This window comes from Lactuca serriola, chromosome 1 (assembly GCF_051521515.1).
Source record: "Lactuca serriola cultivar US96UC23 chromosome 1, Lser_US96UC23_V15, whole genome shotgun sequence".
Classification (NCBI taxonomy): domain Eukaryota; kingdom Viridiplantae; phylum Streptophyta; class Magnoliopsida; order Asterales; family Asteraceae; genus Lactuca; species Lactuca serriola.
In genome coordinates this window covers 63,552,655-63,574,592 of record NC_136408.1, presented here as the reverse complement: position 1 = coordinate 63,574,592, position 21,938 = coordinate 63,552,655, and the positions used below count along the sequence as shown (strand labels likewise).

Sequence of the window (21,938 nt, the reverse complement as noted above, 5' to 3'; positions counted from 1 at the left end):
ATTTCTAAAATTTTCACGGAAAATGAAAATTTTCCGTTTTTTAAAATTACAAAGAAGGTGTAAATTTTTGGAAAACCAATAATCATTGTTTTCCACATTTTTCTAATTCCAAAATTTTTCTAAAATATAAACACACACCCACTCCCATCCCACCCACCTCTACCTACCCCCAACCCATCACACCCCTACCTACCCACTCCCAAGCCCACCATCACAAACATACACACCACAAACGCACACCCCCACACTCACACCCCTACAAAACACACACACACCTACAAACACCACCATACCCACCCCCACCCCCACAAACACACACACAACACACACACACAAACCCATACCCCCCACACAAACACACACACCCCCACAAAACACACACACACAAACACAACTCACACCCACCCCCACCCCCACCCCTTACAAATACACACACTCACACCCCCACAAAAACACACACACATACACCCCACCCGAACCTATCTCATACCTACCCACTCCACCCCATACCCACCCCACCCTTACCTACTCCAAAGATATGAATTAATGCATTAAACTTAGCCCAAAACATCATATGAATAACATTAAAATAAAATGCACCATGAAATGATTTGGTAACCATGGATGATAATCTCAAATCGATATGAGGTAGGGTGGGATATGGTGGGGTGGGGTAGTGTGGGATGATGTAGGGTATGATGGGTAGGGTGGGGTGGGGTGGAGTGTAAGTGGCGTTGCGGGGTTGTGTGATGTTAGTTAAAATAACAAAAATTGGAAAATGAAAACTCATAGAAAAATGCACATCTAAACACGTTTTTTAATTTTCTAAAACAAAAAATGAAAAATTATTAAGATTTAACTAAACACGTTTTCTAAATTTTCCAATGAAAACTGAAACGAAAAACGAAAAACGAAAACTAAAAATAGAAAACAGAAAATGAAAACTGTTTTTCCGCAACTAAACGCAACCTTTATTTTTCCAAATTGTATGTAAGTGGCGTTGCGGGGTTGTGTGATGTTAGTTAAAATAACAAAAATTGGAAAATGAAAACTCATAGAAAAATGCACATCTAAACACGTTTTTTAATTTTCTAAAACAAAAAATGAAAAATTATTAAGATTTAACTAAACACGTTTTCTAAATTTTCCAATGAAAACTGAAACGAAAAACGAAAACTAAAAATAGAAAACAGAAAATGAAAACTGTTTTTCCGCAACTAAACGCAACCTTTATTTTTCCAAATTGTATGTAAATTAGAAAAGTGATTTTTATAGTTTTCCAAAATTTTCCAAATTTCCTAAATGGAAAAATGAAAACTCCCTCGGTTTCAATCAAACGCGTTTTCTAAAATTTTCATTGAAAATTGAAAATGAAAACTCAACTCTAATTTCTGAAAACATTTTCTTAGAAAATGGAAACAATTTTCCACAACTAAACGTATCCTTAGTTGCGGGTGCGTTTGGTTGCGGAAAAATGGGTTGTTTTTCGAAAAATTTTTCCAAGAAAAACAAGAATTTTGAAAATGTGTTTAGTTCGTCTATTTTTCTAAATTTTTCATGAAAAATGAAAATTTTTCATTTTCTAAAATTACAAAGAAGTTGAAAACTTTTGGAAAACTGATAATCATCATTTTCCATATTTTTCTAATTCCAAATTTTTTCTAAAATATAAACATACACCTACTTCCACCCCATCCACCTCTACTTACCCCCAACCTACCATACCCCTACCTACCTACCCATACCCACCCATTCCCAAGCCTACCCCCGCCACACACACATACACCCACCCACACACCCACACCCACCCCTACCCTCACAGACACACACACAAACCCACACCTACCCCACCCCCACCCCTACAAGCACACACACACACACCACCACTACCACCATACACAAACACACACACACACACACACCCATCCTCACCCCACCCCACCCCTACCCCCACAAACACACATGCAAACCCACACCTACCCCCACCCCCACAAACACATACACACAAACCCACCCCTACCCCCACATACACACAGTGTACCCACACACACACCCACCCCTACAAACACACACACCCATAAACACACACACACACGGCCACCCACCCAACACCACAATCACCGACCTACCATCACCATCACCACCACCACCACCGCCATCACCACCACTGCCACAATTGCCGCCACCACCATCACTAGGGGTGTCAATTTATGACATGACATGACAAAAATACACGACACGAAACAAAATCAGGACGAAATCAAAATTCGTGTTCGTGTCGTTTTCGTGTCAAGTTTAAAAAACACGATGTCGTGTCGTGTTCGTGTTCATAAATCAACACGAAATTAACACGATTGAGCATGTGTTTGTCGTTTTTGTCGTGTTATATATGATTTAAGTATGAAGTAAATAAACTAATAGTTATGTAATGTTATCTTTGTCGTGTCGTGTCGTGTTTTCATGTTTTAATTGGTTCGTTTTCGTGTTAGTGAAAAAAAAAACACGATATCGCGTCGTGTCGTGTTACAGATAACCTTATCGTGTCGTGTCAGACAAAAACACGACACGACTGCCCGATTTAACAGCCCTAACCATCGCTGACCTGCTACCACCGCCACCCCCACCCTACCACCGCTACTGTTTTCTAAAAATGAAAACTGATAGAAACATACACATCTAAACACGTTTTCTAATTTTCTAAAACTGAAAATGAAAAATGAATAAGTTTTAACTAAACGCGTTTTCTAAATTTTCCAATGAAAAATGAAAATGGAAAACGAAAACTGAAAAGGGAAAACGAAAAACGGAAAATGAAAACTGTTTTTCCATAGCTAAACGCAACCTTAGTTTCTCGACATGAATGCATCGACAAAAAAAAGCATATATAAACATCTTTGAATATATAGATAGGGATACGAGTAATTATTATACATATAGGTGATTATGGCTTTGGGAAGAGGGTAATGATGTAGATGTAACAACAAACTTGTAGAATGAATTTTCCTATTATTCATATATTTTTTTTACATTGGCGTTTTTGTAAAGACTGAAAAGACAAAAAGAAAAATGAGAAAGAAAAGATGCTCACTCTTCTTTTAAATTTGCCAAGGGAAGAAGAATCCAACCCCAAAAATCTAATCCTGTCAACATAAATATTATATTATATGTATTAGTTCTTTTCTTGTCTTTTGTCCAAATTGTCCATATCAAGTCCTTCATCTAAAAAGGCGAATTCCATGTTCATCTGTATCCAATATTTCTTTTTGAGATATTCCCATGCATCCACTTTCCTACAGTTTAGAGCATCAAACAACAAAAATTGTCATATTCTTGATATGTATCTTACATAAGTATTTCACATACAAGAACTAGAAAGTTAATTTTTTTTTTGCACTACCTTTAAGATGAGGATACATACATAATACATTTGTTGTTCAAGATCCTTGTGCTTGAATTTTTCTATAAATATGAATTTCTAGAAGGTTCCAAACATTTTCAATAACCCCACTTGAAAGAGCACGAAATGTGTGTTTTGCAGCCATGCGATGTGCTTCTAGAAGTTCAGGATCACTGAGAAGCTTGTCTAGAATTTCTTCTAGCTCCATACCTCCACCTACCTGTAGGGGCATTTATGTCATATTACCAAAAATTAATAAAGTGTTTTACAAGTCCCAAATATTCACTTGTTTCAAAAAATTCAACCTGCATTACTGATAAAGGATTCAACCTCTGCATTGCCATGATCATATGTGAGAAATGACCAACATGTTGACCTAACATTACCAAATCAACAAAATCTCAAAAAGTTCATTAAAAAAATAAAAATAAAAATAAAATTAAAATTTACTCACCAGTCAAAACAGCACAACCTACAGCAGCAGCCTCGGAGATATTATGGCCAGTTAAACCAGGCAAGAAAGAACCTCCAATTACAGCTATAGGGGTAAATCTGTAAAATTCCTTCAATTCTCCTACATTAAAGAAAACGTTTTTATTCTATGAGATTTCAACTGAAATACAAAAATCAAACTTATTTAATTTAAAAAAAAAAAAAAAAAAAAAAAAAAAAAAAAAAAAAAAAAAAAAAAAAAAAAACCTAATGTGTCCACCACGTATACACTTGTTTCAGATGTAAGTGAATCACCACGTGACCTCAGCGCCACATGGACCCCTTTTTTCTGCAAGTCCTGTATACATAATATTTTTTAAAAAAAGATCAAAATTTTAGTAAGTTATAACTTATAATAATAAATAGAGAGAAAGTTGAGATGAAATCATGGAATCATACAAGAGCAATCTCCTGCCCTAGATCTGGATGCCTAGGAACAATTATGGCAAGAATATTGATGTGCTTTTGCATTAAGGCTCTATGAACTGATACCATTACTGTAAAAAAAATGATCAAAATGTATTTACTATTACCACTTCTGTTAAAAGAATGTTAAAAGTTTTAGTAATCAGTTAATCACTTAATCATCACATCACCTTCTTCTTCACCCTTATGTATTGATGAAGCCATCCAGACACATCTATCAGTAATTTTTTCCTGTAGATCTTCTATATTTCTCATGTTTTGACTTACATCGACTTCAGTTCCTGAAAAGTCAACATCATATATATCAGTGAATAGCTATCATAAAAGGGAGTATAGACTTTATGGGACATGAGATGAGATATACCAAGTTTTAGGTCACCAGAGAAGTTAATGATAGAAGGTGGAGCTTGCAGCAGTTGAAAACTAATTGCCTGAATATTGCTCTGGAATAGAATAAAAGTATAGAGATTTTATAACAGAGATGTGAATTCAAGAATGAAGTAAAGGAGATCATACCAATGGAACTATGAGTGAAAATTTGGATAGCATCAATGAAGTAAGTAGACGAATTACTGGTGTTGACCAGTTGTTAAAGGATTTTGTTGACATTCGAGCATTTAGTAATGTTAGCATAACCTACACAAGATGAAAGCAAATAGGTTAATAAGTTGAATTCATAGATTTGAAAAACAAAAGTGAATGAAAAGGTAAAGGTAAATTATATTTATATTATACTAACACCATTTGCTGAGGCAGTAAGAACAAGATTTGGCCACAGTTCACTTTCCACTAGCACAAGTGCATATGGCTTCCAATATTCAAGAAAAGCATTCACAGCAGCAGGTGTATCAACTGGAGCAAACTGAATTAGGGTTCAATAATCATGAATGGAACTGAATTCATACAGAAAGTTAGCAAATGTAACCTGTATCATGAGATATAAACATATATATACCTGATATATGACATCACAAGGAAGCAAAGTCTTTAGTACTTCACTGTAACAACGATAGAAAGGAATCAAAAGATTTTTATATAGAACGAGTATTAGGATGTTGCTTGAGGGGATATGAAAAGGAGATAGAATACGACTGATACTTACAATGCAGATGCTGTAGTTGTCGTCATCAAAACAGTTACATCAGGTCTTCGTTCAACACATCGTTTAATCACAGGCACCACACTCATTCCTTCACCTGTTGGCCACTTTCATAATCTTAATTAATAAATTTACAAACAGAATCATATTCATACATCCTACAAACATATAGTATAACAGGATTTCTAGAGAGATATGTAGAACCTAGAGAAACGGCGTGGAACCAGATAAGGGAGCCAGGAGGCCGAGGGAGAGACGGTCGACCGAGGCGTTCCGGCCACCGGAGAGGATGCTCGAGGCCTCGGAACTTGCGCCACCGGAGATGAAGATTTATCAGCGGTGATAAACCATACGTGACGGCTTTGTATATCATGTAAACCATTTCACCGCCTTTAATCGCCCCCATTTTCGAATCCGTTTTGAGTTCAAGCGGCTCTTTACTGAAGTCAGTGGAGAGGACCCGTTGGAATTGCCGTTTATGGAGATCACACAGGAAAAATTAGAATAAAAGTCACATAGGGTATACAATTTTTGGTTTAGGGAAAATAACTATGTTTTAAAATAGTTTAAAAAAAGTTTGGATGGTTTAAAAACACCATTTAAATAAAGGCTAATTATTAATCTAGCCAAATTAAGAAAGTAATTAACCATTTTTAGCCAAAAATTAGGAATTGTACCAAAATAGCATACGAAACCGTAGGTTTTTAGAATCGTCTACTATTTCGCTAATTCATCTACAGTTTCGTGTTTAGTATAATTTTTATTTTCATTTTGAAGATATAAAACCATAGTTTTTTTTTTAAAACCTACGGTTTTCTCTCTGTAAAATACAGTTTCCCAAACCGTAGCTTACGGTTTTGGGTTATCTCTACGGTTTTTTTTAATGAAAACTACGGTTTTGGGTTGAAGTCTACGGTTTTGTGCATTATGGACTTGTACACCATAGGTTTTGTAAGAAACCTACAGTTTTAATTTTTTTTTTTCCAGTTTTTTTCAAAAAAAAGTCATCCCCATATACAAAAAACTACTCTTAATCAACAATACAGTAAAATTTAGATTAAAAATGGACGTATCTCGTTGGTCTTCGGGTGCTCTATTGAGAGAAAATAGTAGACAATGGAAGAAAAAAAAATGAAAAACAAGTAACCTAAACTGAAAAATAAGACATTATATACTATGGGCCAATGAGCCACAAAACAGTAGACGGGCCACGAAAGAGTAGTCCATTGCGACGAAATAGTAGTTTTCGAAGGTTGACTCTTGTCAACCCTCGATGACCGTATTCAACCCTAACCTATCTACTATTTTGTGGGCTAGTTTTGGCTAATGTGTTTTTTTTGACTAATTTTAGATATGTAATTAATATATTTGGCTAGATTAATATTTTCCCCTTTAGATAAAATTTTTGTATAAAAAACACAAAAAAAAAAACTATATATTTTGCTTAAATTTCACCTTATGGTAACCAAACTATATATTTTATTCACATTTCACCTTATGGTAACTGACAGTTACCGATAAAAAATAATTAAAACAAAACATCAAGAGAAAATGACTCAGGAGGGTAACTATGTTCTAAAATCGTTCAAAAAACACTATCGAAGTTTTGTTTGTTCAAAAATATCATCCAAGTAAGGTCTTTGTATAAAAAAAACATTAACAGAATGTAAGTATTTTTCAAGGTTACCCACTGATAACCGACTATTGTAGGTTAAAGGATGACTTGACCTAATTATTGGTGGCATGACATAATAATTAATGACATGACTAGTTGAATGAGATTTGTGGCTACATTCTTCTTTTAAAAAGCAATTTAGGGCTACATTCTTCTTTTAAAAAGCAATTTAGGGCTTCTTCATCAACGAAAGACTGAAATTTGTGAAAAAATTAGATAGATGTCTATAGGTCGCTCATGGAATGAGATTTGTGGAAATTGGAAGATGTATAATAGTTTGCAATCCATTCAAATTTAGTCATGTAGTCAGGGGAGATGCAAACAACAAGTATATTTCACCATACTACAAATTAGCATATATATATATATATATATATATATATATATATATATATATATATATATATATATATATATATATATATATATATTCAAAAAAGTGTATTGCTCAAGATTGTTATACTATCCATAGCAATAGCTTACACAGATATGTATTAAAAAATATAGGAAAAAGACATGATAAAAATTTCGGTTAAAGTTACCATTCGGTTGGGACAAACCCTAAAGTTTTTGACAGGATTAGTCTTCACCCAAATTCGAGAAGGATGTCCACAACCACAAAGGGTTTTATCATCAAATATCTTATGTATCTTTAAATTTTGTGATATTGAGTTGGAGATCATCACAGGAGAAGAAGTCAATTGTTCATGAAGAAGCCGCAAATTAATTTTTAAATGATGAATATATCAATTAATGTCTTGTCATTAATTATTTTGTCATGTCATAATAATTAGGCAAAGTCATCTATTAACCTATAAGAGTCGGTTACTGTGGGTAATATTTGAACAAAACATATAATTTGTTGATGTTTTTTTTGTACAAAAACCTTATTTGGATATCAAACTTGGATGATGTTTTTTGAATGATTTTGAAACATAGATACAGTTTAGAGTCATTTTCTCTTGTTTTTTTTTCCCTTTAATTATTTTTTACCGGTAAGGACCGGTTACTATAAGGTGAAATTTCAACAAATTATGTTGTTCGTTGGTGTTTTTTATACAAAGGCTTTATTTTGATAATATTTATTGTACATACCAAACTTAAATGATGTTTTTTGAACGATTTTGTAACATAGTTACCAGTCATTTTCCTTTTGGTTCAAACCTAAACCTCATTTTTTGAGTTTTACTTAAATAATGATAGTATTCTTTTTTATATTTTTTCTAAGAAGGGGTAGTAAAAAGAAAAAAGACAGTGAGTCGTGTTCTCGATTTTCATTTAAAAATGGTAATGAAATGACATTTCTTTCTCTTTCCTTCTCTTCGATTTTAAGCTCCATGGTGTAAAAGCTTTTCCAATTCTATTGTGCGAGATAATTGAATGACATACCACATTTGGGCGTCTTGATGTGAATTTATAATAACACTAATACCTTTAGATATACATAAGATAAAGTGGTAACCTTATATCCTTAGATATATATATTATTACGTCCCCTCAATCTATTTGGGATACTATTACATTACAGTTCTATATAACAAACAAAACCTAAACATTTTATATTACAAAACTTGAACAAACTCCTCACACGAAAACTTTATACAAATGATAGTAAAATTGTCAAATGCAGCAAGACACGCTAAGGTTCCAAACAAACCACGAGCATCCAGCAACGTGGAATGTTATTTACATTTTACAACAACAATAAACAAGACCTAAGTTTACACTCTACATGAGACTCGTCCATCTCAAAAGAGAACCATGTTTATACTTTATCCAAACAAACTAAACAAGTTCTCAACAAATACAATTATGTCAAGAAGACAGAAATCTCACACCCAATTAGTCATATAACCCAATCGAACCTATCTTACACTTATGAACCGAATAATCCTCACACTCCATACCACACCCAGACCCCAAAAAAGCCTTATCATTAATCTCTCTCCCAAATCTTGAAACATAATGAAGCCCCATTACAAGCTCTGTAATTGCATCTTCACACTTCACTTGATCCGCATAATGTAAAGTATTAACAAGAAGCACATTTCCACCCAAACCCATTCGTTGCTTCTCAAAATTCCTCTCAGAATGCCATTCTATCATATTATGAGCAAGTGGGGCCAACCAATTGAGTGTTTTTTGCATCAATGAACTCCACTCATGTGCAACATCACGGCTATAAACCTTGAAACCCTCGTTTCTAATTTTCACTCTAAATGAGTTCTTGATTCTTGTGGTTAACATTTGATAAAGATCTCCTCGTGCTTCAGGACAAATAAAGTGAGGCGAAATCGATAATCTTTCAATAAATATAATCACATTTGCATAATGAAGAGATAAACCCGCATCACCAAGTGTTGGTTTTTGCTCATGTAACAATCTTTTCTTGGAATCGAACAAAATGTAACCCGTTTTGAGTGATTTGATATGACCCGAGTTTCTTGATTTTATAGCTTTATCACCAAGATTCGATGCTGACCTCTTGATGTCACGTTCGAAAGGGTAGACCGATACAAGGGCAGAAATGGAATTACTTCGCGCAAAACAACTACCCTTGCGAATATCACTTCCTCCACGTGAGATATGAGCCGAGGATCTTTGTGTTATTCCGAAAACGCCCTTCACCTTATTAACTATTGTGAAAAGCGATCGAACTAGTAGTCTGAGAGTGTAATCATACGGGCGAACCCACACGGACATCTCACGTAGACCAGCGACCTCTTCACGTTGCCACATCACTTTCTTTTCAAACTCGTGTAATTTAGTTGGATCTGTGTTATTTTCTTGCTTTCTTTGTAAACCGTTTTCGAGCTCATATAACACTTCCAATTCTTCATACAACTGTGAAGTAACTGCAGCGAATCTCTTCATTTTTTTAACCTGTTTTTCCATTTTCTTCAATTTATACTCCCACCCACACCAATTAACATCGATTTCAAGAGGATTATCAAAAATATGGTCAAGATTATGATAAATTGGATCTGTCGACTTTTTCCCGAGCCTAGCCACGGCTTGAGCCACACAATTGATGTTTTCTAGGATTTCAAGTAGTGCAAGCTCCATGAGGTAATTGTGGTCATCTGAAACGAGTTTCTGAGTTCCAATTGAGTTGCTGAGTTGTTCTTGTAACCGGGTCATTTGTTTATCGGATAGGAATTGCCATAAGTTAGCTATTTTTGCCATTAATCTGGAGACTTCGAATGACATGATCCCGATTAAGGGTTTTTTGGGCTCCAAGATTGTGGGTTTCCGTGAAGATTTCCAAATAGTAGTAAACCATGATAACTCCTTGATCGTTTCGATCCCCATTCTTGTAACAGAAAGTCACAAACAAATCTTGGTGTTTATTTACTAATCCTGCTAACGAAACGATAAGATTTCCAGTTAAAAATAATTGAATTCATCGATAACTCACATAAACCTAATCAATTTTGAAGTTGAAAAGCTTGCTCATTTGCCCCTTTAAAGATAACAAATTTTGAAAAAACTTGGTAGGAAAACCGTGTTTTAATTTCGCATTTGAAGAGGCAAAAAGCTAAGAAATTTGAGAAAATACAAAATATCGTGGCTTTTATCAAGACCCAAATGAAGTATCAAAAAGAAATTACTGATATGGATCGATCATCCTCTAGGTCGAATCAAGAAACCCACAAACAATTTGATAAGCAGAAAGAAGAATGCTAACTATAAATTGATTTAATTCTGTATCTGACGCAGCAGAAAGTAAACAAATTGTGAAAACACAAAAGATCGTTTCTTTTAGAAAAACCCACTTGAGTTTCAAAAACAAATTACAGTTCTGAGTCGATACTGCAAGTCTGCAAGACTGCGACATACTATCTTGTTTGAAGCAAGAAAAATCCACATACAATTGGGAAGCGGAAACAAGAAAACCCACATGAAATTTCACAAAAAAATCACAGATTTGAAGCTCGAAACAAGAAGCACGCAGAATTAGTAAGTAGAAACAAGAGAACTCGCTACAAATTGTTTTAATTCTGCATTTGAGCCACCGGAAACTAAATAAATTGAGAAAAAATGCAAAAGATCCTTTCTTCTATCAAGCTACAGATTTGAATCGATAATGCAACATATTATCTGGGTTTTAAACAAGAAAGCTCACATAGAAATCGGAAGCAGAGATGGAGAGATAGATGTTCGAAGCAGCATTAACCATTGAGAGACAGGTGGATAGATTTTTTCTGTTGTGAGAGCTGCAATAGAAACGTCAGTGAAAAGGACTAGAAATAAATGCACCCAAAATCGGTGAATCCTGTGGATTGATCTGTTAACCGGATCTTTAGGCGATTTGTTAGGAACGACGTCGTGAAAGAGGCCTTAATATGATTTTCGACGTGCATAACTTTTTATTTCTTTAGGTGTTTGCTGTGTCCAATCATTTTATAGATTAGATAACAAATTCAGATAATATATTTTTTCCAACATAAAAGACATATTCAAATAAAAGTATACTACACAAAATCAATTACTGATAAAAAAAACTAATCGTTCCATTATGGTATAATAGTTAATAGGTTTGACAAAAATTTACCTACCATGAAATCGATTATATTCATAAAAACATGATACTTTGATTATGATAATAGATTTGAAAAAACGTGTCTACACTAATTAAATTAGTAACTTTATTTCATTCGTGTCTTGTTAGTGTAATAAAATATTTAATTATCTATAAAAGGAAGTTTATTCATAAATAAGCTTATTCTTGAATTTTTATTTGAATTGCAAACTATACACAAAAAGATACCACACAATGCGTCTTTAAGAGTATAAAACTTCATTATTTTACTAAAAGTCTAAGGCTAATGACTCCAAAACACAATAACACTTCAAAAATGGTGTTAGATTATCATTGAAATAATCACTCTATGGCATATTAACATGAAAAAAATAAGAGTTAATTACCGATTGTTATTATCTTTATAAATAATAAAAACTTCATTATTTATAAAGAGATTTTGATAAGTAATATAAAATAAAACAAAATACATAAGAGAATTAACATTTCTATTTTATTTGGTCATTTACTAATCAATTTTCATTGGTAAACACTACATGTAAGGTCACTAAACAATAAATGTTTAGAGTAAGATTAGCACAACCTGGTTTATAAACATGGATTCTAATGTTTGATATTTGTGAATGGTAGATCAAGTTCTAATCACTATGCATTTTTTTGATTAGTACAATACAAAATCATAGAAATACTTGAATGTGAAACACAAACACAAAAATCAAAGATCGAGACACACCTTAATGTAGTGTCATTTAATACAAATACAAATTAAAAGCACATACTTGAATCAAGTAGTGAAACACAAACATAAACATCAAAGATTGAGATATACCTTAATGTAGTGTCATAAGACAAAAATTGTCCGTCTAGAGTATGTGTTGAGAATACAACAATCAATTTAAGATTTAACTTTGAATATGATGAATTAACAGTTTGTAGTCATTAAGAAGGGAAGAAAAACAATGAACAAAATTCAACATTTATTGTGTTTATGCATATATCCAAAAATCTAGAACTATTATGGTATTTATAGGTTTCATTTGACAGTTAGAACCTATCAAAACCGATCTCAACTATGAAAAATAGTTAAAAAACCAATCAATAGATTTACTAATTAATTGACAAAAAATTAATTTAGGATTTTATTTAAAACTCAATGTCTCTCATTAATTTTACTAATTTTTATATAGTTTGAGGACATTGTTTATAAGGCCTCTTCAAAGTCTATCTTCCTGCTATGTGAGACCACTTTCACAAAGGATTTTTCATTATATCATAGTTCCAACACAAATTTGTTAGTATGAACTTCATAAGCCTAATTACATTACAAAATTCTTAGATTTAATATTTAAAAAATGTGGGATGAAATTTAATTAGGGTTTAAAATTGAGACCGGATGGTGTGGAGAATACAATACCCAACCTCATCCCTATCTCCAATTTTTTACATATGAGGATCCTTAGCCCTGGACCCGGACTTAGACGTAGGCCTACGCCTGACCCTGATTTGATGGGTAATCACTAACCCCAATGGGGGCAGGTCAACCGGGTTCCCCCATAGGTCAATGCCAATTTCCATATCAAATTTTAGTTGTATATGTGTATGCATGTACAATATTTGTTTTATTTACAAAACTGCAAAAATTGGAAATGAATCACAACTGGTCATAGGTCTTAACATTTAGGGTGTGTTTGGTTGTACAGTTTTCTAGGAAAATTTTCCAAGAAAAACGGAAATTTTGCAAACGCGTTTGGTTCGTTTAGTTTTCAAAAGTTTTCTACGAAAATGAAAATTTTCAGTTTTCCAAATTGTATGTAAATTTGAAAAGTGATTTTTACAGTTTTCCAAAGTTTTTCAAATTTCTAAAATGGAAAATGAAAACTCCACCCGTTCCAACCAAACGCGTTTTTATTGAAAATTGAAAATGAAAACTCAACCCTATTTTTTGAAAACATTTTCATAGAAAATGAAAACAGTTTCCCACAACCAAATGCACCCTTATCCATTCTAAAACATTGTCGTGATATATGTTTGGCATCTTATATTGTAAGCACCACTACGGTTGATAATGATGTCTTCATTAGGTCGGATCTTTGGTTGATAAAGTTTATATAAGTTGGGTTTATTGCTAGACACTTTAAACTAGACAAAACTTTTTTTTTCTCTAAAAACATAATTATTTTAACAAAATATGATAAGATCAATAAGATAGATATGCCTACTAATTTGACACATTGATATATTTGACTTTAGCAAACAAGTTTATTCATGTAGATAGTTATTTTGTGTTGTCCTGTTAGCGTAAACAACATTTTTCTTTTGGATGTTGTTTGTATTTTGTTGTCCTTCAAAGTTGTAAATTCCTACCATTTGGATGATTTACTCATTCAATGTTCTAGAAATGTTGGGGTTTTTTATGAATATTTTTTTTGATACTGATCAAAGAAAAATTGAGTGGTCGGGAATAAATGATTTGATGTTAATTATTATAAACATTTTTCCTTTTGTTGACAAAAAACATCAACTTCTCAATCTTAATTATTATAAACACTTTTCCTCTCTTGACAAAAACATCAACTTCTCCAAACCAAAATGATATGATATTTGTAGTGACCATAGACGTTTGAAAGATTTTAATATGTGTTAAAATCTTACCTATCTACTTTTTAAGATTCGAATATAGTTCTAAAAACATTTGATAAAAGTTGATTGTTTAATAGTTATTGATTGAGTGATTGATCCAATGTTTGATTAAGTCGGACCAAACATCTTATCAGACACAATAAGAGGTATCTCAGATTCAATAGAACCAAATCACAAGCTTTTAGTTGTGATCCAATATCAAACAACCCCTAGGACTTGTTGAAGGCACCATAGAGTCAAGAAGACATAAATTTCACAGCAAATTAGTCATATAACTCAATCGAATCTATCTTACACTTATGAACCAAATAATCATCAAACTCTCCACCATACCCACACCCCACAAAAGCCTTATCATTAATTTCTCTCCCAAATCTTGAAACATAATGAAGCCCCATAACAAGCTCCGTAATTGCATCTTCACACTTCACTTGATCCGCATAATGTAAAGTATTAACAAGAAGCACAATTCCACCCAATCCCATCCGTTGCTTCTCAAAATTCCTCTCAGAATGCCATTTTATCATATTATGAGCAAGTGGAGCCAACCAATTGAGTGTTCTTTGCATCAACGAACTCCACTCATATGCAAGATCACGACTATAAACCTTGACACCCTCGTTTTTAATTTTCACTCTAAATGAGTTCTTGATTCTTGTGGTTAACATTTGATAAAGATCTTCTCGTGCTTCAGGACAAATAAAGCGAGGTGCAATCGCTAATCTTTCTATAAATATAATCACATTTGCATAATGAAGAGATAAACCCGCATCACCAAGTGTAGGTTTTTGAAACAATCTTTTCTTGGAATCCAATAAAACACAACCCAATCCAACTTGAGCCGTGTTTCTTGATTTTACTGCTTTATCTCCAAGATTCGATGCTGACCTCTTAATGTCGCGTTCAAAAGGGTAGACCGATACAAGGGCAGAAATGGAATTACTTCGCGCAAAACAGTTTCCCTTTCCAATATCACTTCCTCCACGTGAGATATGACCCGAGCTTCTTTGTGTTATTCCGAAAACGCCCTTCACCCTATTGACTATTGTTAAAAGCGATCGAACGAGTAGCCTGAGAATATAATCATACGAGCGAACCCACACGGACATCTCACGTAGATCAGCGACCTCTTCATGTTGCCACGCCACTTTCTTCTGAAATTCGTGTAATTTCATTTGATCCGTGTTGTTTTCTTGCATTATTTTTAAATCTTTTTCGAGCTCATGTAACACTTCTAATTCTTCATACAACTGTGAAGTAACTGCAGTAAATCTCTTCATTTTTTTGACCCGTTTCTCCATTTTCTTCAATCTATACTCCCATCCACACCAATTAACATCAATCTCCATAGGATTATCGAAAATGTGGTCAAGATTATTGAAAATTGGATCCATTGACTTTTTCCCGAGCCTAGCCACGGCTTGAGCCACACACTTGATGTTGTCTAGGATTTCAAGTAGTGCAAGCTCCATGAGGTAATTGTGGTCATCTGAAACGAGCTTCTGAGTTCCAAGTGAGTTACTGAGTTGGTCTTGTAACCAGGTCATTTGTTTATGGGTTAGGAATTGCCATAAATTAGCAACTTTTGTCATTAATCTGGAGACTTCAAATGACATTATCCCGATTAAGGGCCTTTCGGGCTCCAAGCTTGTGGGTTTCCGTGAAGATTTCCAGATAGTATTAAACCATGATGACTCCATTGTTTCGATCCCCATGCTTTATAATTGATCTTAGAGAAAATCGTGGTGTATATTCAATTATCCTGCTAAAGAAACAACAAGATTTTCAAGAAACTAATCAATTTTAAAGTTGAAAAGCTCTCTCATTTGACCCTTAAAAGATCAAAGAATCGAACTTCATAACACTTTGTACAAATCTTGAAAATTTTGGTATCAAAAGTCAAAACCTTGGTTTAATTCGGCATTTGAAGAGACAAAAAGCTAAGCAAATTGAAAAATTGATAAAATATATTTTCTTCCATCATGCCCATACAAAATTTCATGAAAAAAAATACAGATTTGTCTCATCATGGTTGGTGACATGGTCTAGTTTGAATCAAGAAAACCCACAAACAACTTATAAGCATAAACAAGAAGTGTCGCAACAAATTGATTTACTTCAGCATTTGAAGCAACATAAATTAAACACATCAAGAGAACGCAAAAAATTGTTTCTTTTACCACACCCACATGAAATTTCACAGCAAATCATAGATTTTAGTTGATGGTACAACATATTATCTTGGTTTCGAGGAAGAAAACTCACTAACAAAATAACAATTCGGAAGCAGAAACAAGAAAAAGTCACAACAAATTAAAGCAAGGGAAATTAGAAATTTGAGAAAATGCGAAAGATCGAATCTTCTATCGACACCCACTTGAAATTTCACAAGAATCCAAGTATTCGAATCGATTATACAACTAAAGGGGGACTTGAAACAAAAAAACGCAAAGAATTCGTAAGCAGAAACGAGAAACTTCACTACGAATTGTTCTAATTTTGCGTTTGAAGCAACAGAAGCTAAACAAATTGAGCAAATGCAGATAATCCTTTCTTCTATCAAGACCCACATGCAATTTCATTACATGTTACAGATTTGAATCGATAATGCAAGGTAAAACCTGGGTGTCGAACAAGAAAACTCACATAGAATTCAGAACCAGAGCTGCGGAGATGTTCGAAGCAACATTGACCTGCGAAGAAGAACCACAGAGAGACAGGTGGGATGGGTTTCTTTCTGTTGTGAGAGGCGCAACAGAAACGTGAGCTAAAACTGAAAAGGACTCGATATAAATGCGACCCAAATCGGTGGATTCGATGAACTTATCTGTTAACCGGATCTTCAGGGGATATGTTAGCAAACGACGCCGTGTAGAGGCATTATTATGATTTTCAACGTCGATAATATATAAAACAATAATTATTCAATTAAAAGGATGCTATACAAAATCAATGAAATACTTTAAAAAAGTAATAGTTTGTTTATGATATAATAGATTTAAAATATTTTACCTACCATAAAATCAATTCAGATTCATATAAAAGATAATAGTTTGGCTATGATATAATAGATTTGACAAAAACCAACAATTGTACCCATACCATATGATTTTTTTAAATATTTAAACTATTTTCTTTCAATTATAATTGAAATTCCAATCACAAGTTGTAAGATGTTTTTTCCCCTTACGTTTTGTCCATTTGGATGAAACAAAGACTACTTGGTATATTGTTGTCCTCGATGTTGTAAATTCCGGCCGAATGTTATACAACAATATATTTGTTTTACTATGTCAAAGCTCTAGAAATTAAGAATTTATCATATGTGTTTTTGTCTTTCTTTTAGACCAAAAATTGACTTGTCGGGAATAATGATTTGATTTTACTTATTATAACCATCATTAACCATTTTCTTTTTATTGATCATTTGACTTGGAAAAAAGATTGATATTCGTTTGGACCATTGGGAGTAGGGACTATTGGATGAGATGTAGAGTTATGTGATACAATTGTATATAAATGATTTTAAGAACCTTAATGAATTTCTATTAATATCCGAATCTATTTATAAAAATATTTTATAAATCATTTTAAGCTTCGATTAAGCATAAAGGATTTATTGTTAATATGTCTCATATTAGTGGGATGGTGTTTTATATATCTTTATGTATGTTGAAGTCTTCTAATTCTCATTTTTTTTCTCCCTCCTCTCAACTTTTAGTATATACTATATCCGTTTCAATTTGATAGTTCACTTTTGACTTTTAAATTTTTTTTCTTTAATTTATTTATTTATTTATTTATATTTTATTTATTTATTTATTTTTACTTTTGATAGATAATACTTGATGCAAAATATATGAATGAATCGTATTTTAAATGTTTTTTCATTGTTATATGTTATCAAATAATATATAACACAAATAAAAAATATTTACGATCAAAGTTGAATAATAAATACTTAAAAAGTCAAAAGTAGACTATCAATTTAGGACGAAAGGAGTACATCGAAACTTGTTTTAAAAAATATGAGTTGGTAGTAGGGATGAAAGTGGGTCCAAACCCGGCCCGGATGGACCCGGACCTGGAAAACCCGGAACCGGTTAACGGGATTTTATAGAACCGGAAACCGGACCGGTATATAGGAACCGGTTCCGGTTCGGTTCCGGGTATGGTTCCGGGTAAAGTGGGTCTAGAACCGGAAAACCCGGAAACATCAAAGTGGGTAGGTTGGAACCGGATAAAGTGGTTTTAGACCCGAAAAAACTGGAATTTTTTGGTAATTACTTACTACTTAGTGGGTTGAACTTTGAAAATTTTCATATTGATATCCCGACTTTGGGGGGCTATAACTTATTGAATACGAAACCACAATTAACAAAATTAGAGTCTAAAATCATGTACAAACTCTAAAATACACTCTGGAAAAAGCCGCATGTCAATCCGAATTTAAACAAATGAGATATACTTGTGTTAATATTTTCACATAATACAAAGTACAAAAACAAATAGCTGAAAAGTTGAAAATTTTCAGTTTTGATATCCCGACTTCGGAGGACTGTAAATCATTGAATGTAAAACCAAAAATGACAAAATTATAGTCTAAACTCATGCACAAACTGTAAACTAGAAGTTGGAAAAAACCACATGTCAATCCGACTTCAAACGAATTAGATATGCATGTTTTAAAACTTTCACCGAACACAAAAAAACTAAAAAACTAAAAACTTTCAGCTTTGGTATCTCAACTTTTAAGGACTGTAAGTCAATGAATATAAAACTAAAAATGAAAAATTTATAGTCTAGAATCATGTACAAACTCTAACCTACATGTTGGAAAAAACCGTATGTCAATTGGAGTTGAAACGAATAAGATATGCATCTTGTAAACGTTTCACAAAAAGTGGTTCCGGTTCCAAAAACCGGTTCCGGATTTTAGACCCGGTTTACCCGGACCCAATGGACCCAAACCCGGATTACCCGGAACCCGGATAAAGCCAATTTTTAAACCCGGAACCGGACCCGGTTCTATATATTCCGGTTCTAACGGGTCCGGTTCCGGTTCCGGTCCGATTTTCCGGTTCTAAATCTCATCCCTAGTTGGTAGGGATCTATTTCCGTTGAAGATTAAAGTGGGAGGAATGGAGTCCTTCCATCCAAGGGTTCTTTTTGGAGAAACAATATTAAACCCAACTTATATATTATATTTATTATAATTTTTCAAATTAAAGTGCTTTCATATAATTTTATAGAAAGTTATACTTATAATAACAAATCTGCCAATTTTATATAAACTTATACTTAGGTGTTTGTTTATAATGCAATGTGCCCTTGTTTGTGCATCATTTGGTTTGTACTGTTGTGAAATTACTTTTAGTTAAGTTTTAAATGTTATTTTATATAATCATATTTGGTTTTTAGCCATTAGCAAAAGTATTTCAATGAATTCCTCTTTCAATCTATGTTCAATATTAGTTTATGTTTAAGGTGTATAGCTGGTTTATAAGTTAATTTAATTTTTGAGTTTATTGCAATTTGGTTTGTACTGTCATTTATTTTTTAAGAGGTAATATATATGTAGTTTGCAGATTTCAAAAGAAAAGATAAACCAAATATTTGCAGTCAGTAAGAAAAATGTTTGTTTTTTAACGTCTATAATCTACTAAAATAAATTAAAATATAAATAAATTGATTTTTTGAACTTAAAATAGTTTTTCAATACTAGAATTTAAATAGTTATATTTTTATAACATTCATCAATATTTGTTACACTTTAAATGTTAATGACAAAATGAATTGGAATAATGTCTTGTATGATCAACATACTTAATATATATATATATATATATATATATATATATATATATATATATATATATATATATATATATATATATATATATATATATATATATATATATATATGGGAAAAGTGAATATACCCTTAAGGGTATATAAGCTTACGTACCCAAACGCACCATAATATGTCGTTTTGTTTGATATATTCATTATAATGTTCTGAAACTTCAACTCTTAGCTTGATTTATTTTCAAAATTTTCGAAATTTCACTATTATCTTTCTCTTACTTCATATGTTTTTGCCGAACACCTACTAGGCTATATATATTGTAGTTGAAAATGAAAATTATATAAGATGAAGATAAATGTGTAATTTATAAAAATCATGGAAGTAATTAAGTTAGAAGTTAAATTATAAGAACATTGGACAATTAAAATGTATTATATGATACAAAACAACGTAGTATAGCGAGTTTGGGTACGTAAGCTTATATACCCTTAAGGGTATATTCACTTTTCCATCTATATATATATATATATATATATATATATATATATATATATATATATATATATATATATATATATATATATATATATAGGGCAGTGTTGTAAAAATCCCGACTAGGTCCCGATTAATCTCCGATTAATCCCTAGGCGCTACCTGACCGATTAGAGGGCGCCTAGCTCCATAATACTACATCGGTTTGTATCATATTTACATTGTAATTGCCTAAAGTTCTTAAACTTCAACCCCATAACTTGATTACTTCCAAAATCTTTGGACTTTTACCAATATCTTTCTTTTACATCACGTCTTTCTATCGAATGCCACCTGATGACTTTCATATCCTACCGCTACAAATGAAATGATGTAGGAGAAATATAATGAAGAATTTCCAATTTTTTTTGAAGTAAATCAAGTTTAGGGATGAAGTTTAAGAACCTTGGATGATTGCAATGAAAATTTAATGCAAAATGATATAGTTTGATGAGGTTAGGTACCTAAGCTTATATAAGGTTGTTAGGTATATTCACTTTACCTATATATATATATATATATATATATATATATATATATATATATATATATATATATATATATATATATATATATATATATATATATATGGTTAATTAGTGATATTTATATATGTATTCAAACTTAATCGTAATACAACTAGACCATGTAGCATTTTGCATCGGAATATACAAACCAAAGACAAAAAGAAGTTTCGATTAAATAATTACGTACCTAAGAAATAAATTGGTGCTTTTTTTTTTCTAAGTTATATATATATATATATATATATATATATATATATATATATATATATATATATATATATATATATATATATAAGGTTAGGTTATTTAGTTTTCACTATCTATTGTGTGCATGTATGACTGATTCTGGACCAATCATTTTAGTTATTTTAAGAAAGTAATTAATGCATATTACATGTTGAAGATATAATAGATATTAATTACATCTTCAGCATTTAATAAACATTAATTACTTTCTTAAAATAACTAAAATGATTGGTCCAGAATCAATCATACAGACACACAATAGATAGTGAAAACATTTGAATCTAACTCTCTCTCTCTCTCTCTCTCTCTCTCTCTTTATATATATATATATATATATATATATATATATATATATATATATATATATATATATATATATATATAGTAGCCGTCTACCTGCGCAAAGCGGCGGGCGGCGAATAATTTGATCTCTTTAGAGGTAAAACCATTTTGCGTTCACTTCGAGAAATGAATATTAAATGACATCTATTTTTCAAGAGCATTATCATACCATATTAAGGGGGTGTTTGGCTAAGTTTTTTTAAAACAACTT

The 21,938-nt window shown here is 32.4% G+C and overlaps 3 protein-coding genes across 6 annotated transcripts; all 3 read right to left on the bottom strand.

Annotated features, from left to right (window-relative positions):
* Positions 1-2,973: 2,973 nt before the first annotated feature.
* Positions 2,974-5,893, bottom strand: KDTA (KDO transferase A). Of its 2 annotated transcripts, none has more exons than XM_079028171.1 (13): positions 5,619-5,893; positions 5,418-5,511; positions 5,271-5,313; positions 5,055-5,177; positions 4,832-4,951; positions 4,680-4,758; positions 4,486-4,596; positions 4,289-4,386; positions 4,097-4,187; positions 3,852-3,971; positions 3,703-3,773; positions 3,398-3,617; positions 2,974-3,290 (listed from the first exon to the last, which is right to left on the bottom strand). In XM_079028171.1, the coding sequence occupies exons 1-12, from the start codon at positions 5,818-5,820 to the stop codon at positions 3,435-3,437; spliced, it is 1,335 nt and encodes a 444-aa protein (XP_078884297.1). In that variant the 5' UTR covers positions 5,821-5,893; the 3' UTR covers positions 2,974-3,290; positions 3,398-3,434. The 2 variants fall into 2 exon arrangements, with proteins under 2 accessions (XP_078884297.1, XP_078884301.1); XM_079028175.1 differs by having other exon boundaries at positions 3,419-3,617.
* A 2,767-nt stretch (positions 5,894-8,660) lies between these two features.
* LOC145089766 (protein PSK SIMULATOR 1-like) lies at positions 8,661-11,442 on the bottom strand. 2 transcript variants are annotated; one of them, XM_079028168.1, is made up of 2 exons: positions 11,216-11,442; positions 8,661-10,452 (listed from the first exon to the last, which is right to left on the bottom strand). In XM_079028168.1, the coding sequence occupies exon 2, from the start codon at positions 10,399-10,401 to the stop codon at positions 8,932-8,934; it is 1,470 nt and encodes a 489-aa protein (XP_078884294.1). In that variant the 5' UTR covers positions 10,402-10,452; positions 11,216-11,442; the 3' UTR covers positions 8,661-8,931. The 2 variants fall into 2 exon arrangements, with proteins under 2 accessions (XP_078884294.1, XP_078884290.1); XM_079028164.1 differs by having other exon boundaries at positions 8,661-10,449.
* A 3,077-nt stretch (positions 11,443-14,519) lies between these two features.
* LOC145089753 (protein PSK SIMULATOR 1-like) lies at positions 14,520-17,071 on the bottom strand. Of its 2 annotated transcripts, none has more exons than XM_079028150.1 (2): positions 16,919-17,071; positions 14,520-16,037 (listed from the first exon to the last, which is right to left on the bottom strand). In XM_079028150.1, exon 2 carries the CDS (start codon positions 15,985-15,987, stop codon positions 14,536-14,538), a length of 1,452 nt encoding a protein of 483 aa, XP_078884276.1. In that variant the 5' UTR covers positions 15,988-16,037; positions 16,919-17,071; the 3' UTR covers positions 14,520-14,535. The 2 variants fall into 2 exon arrangements, with proteins under 2 accessions (XP_078884276.1, XP_078884283.1); XM_079028157.1 differs by having other exon boundaries at positions 14,520-16,034.
* Positions 17,072-21,938: the final 4,867 nt, after the last annotated feature.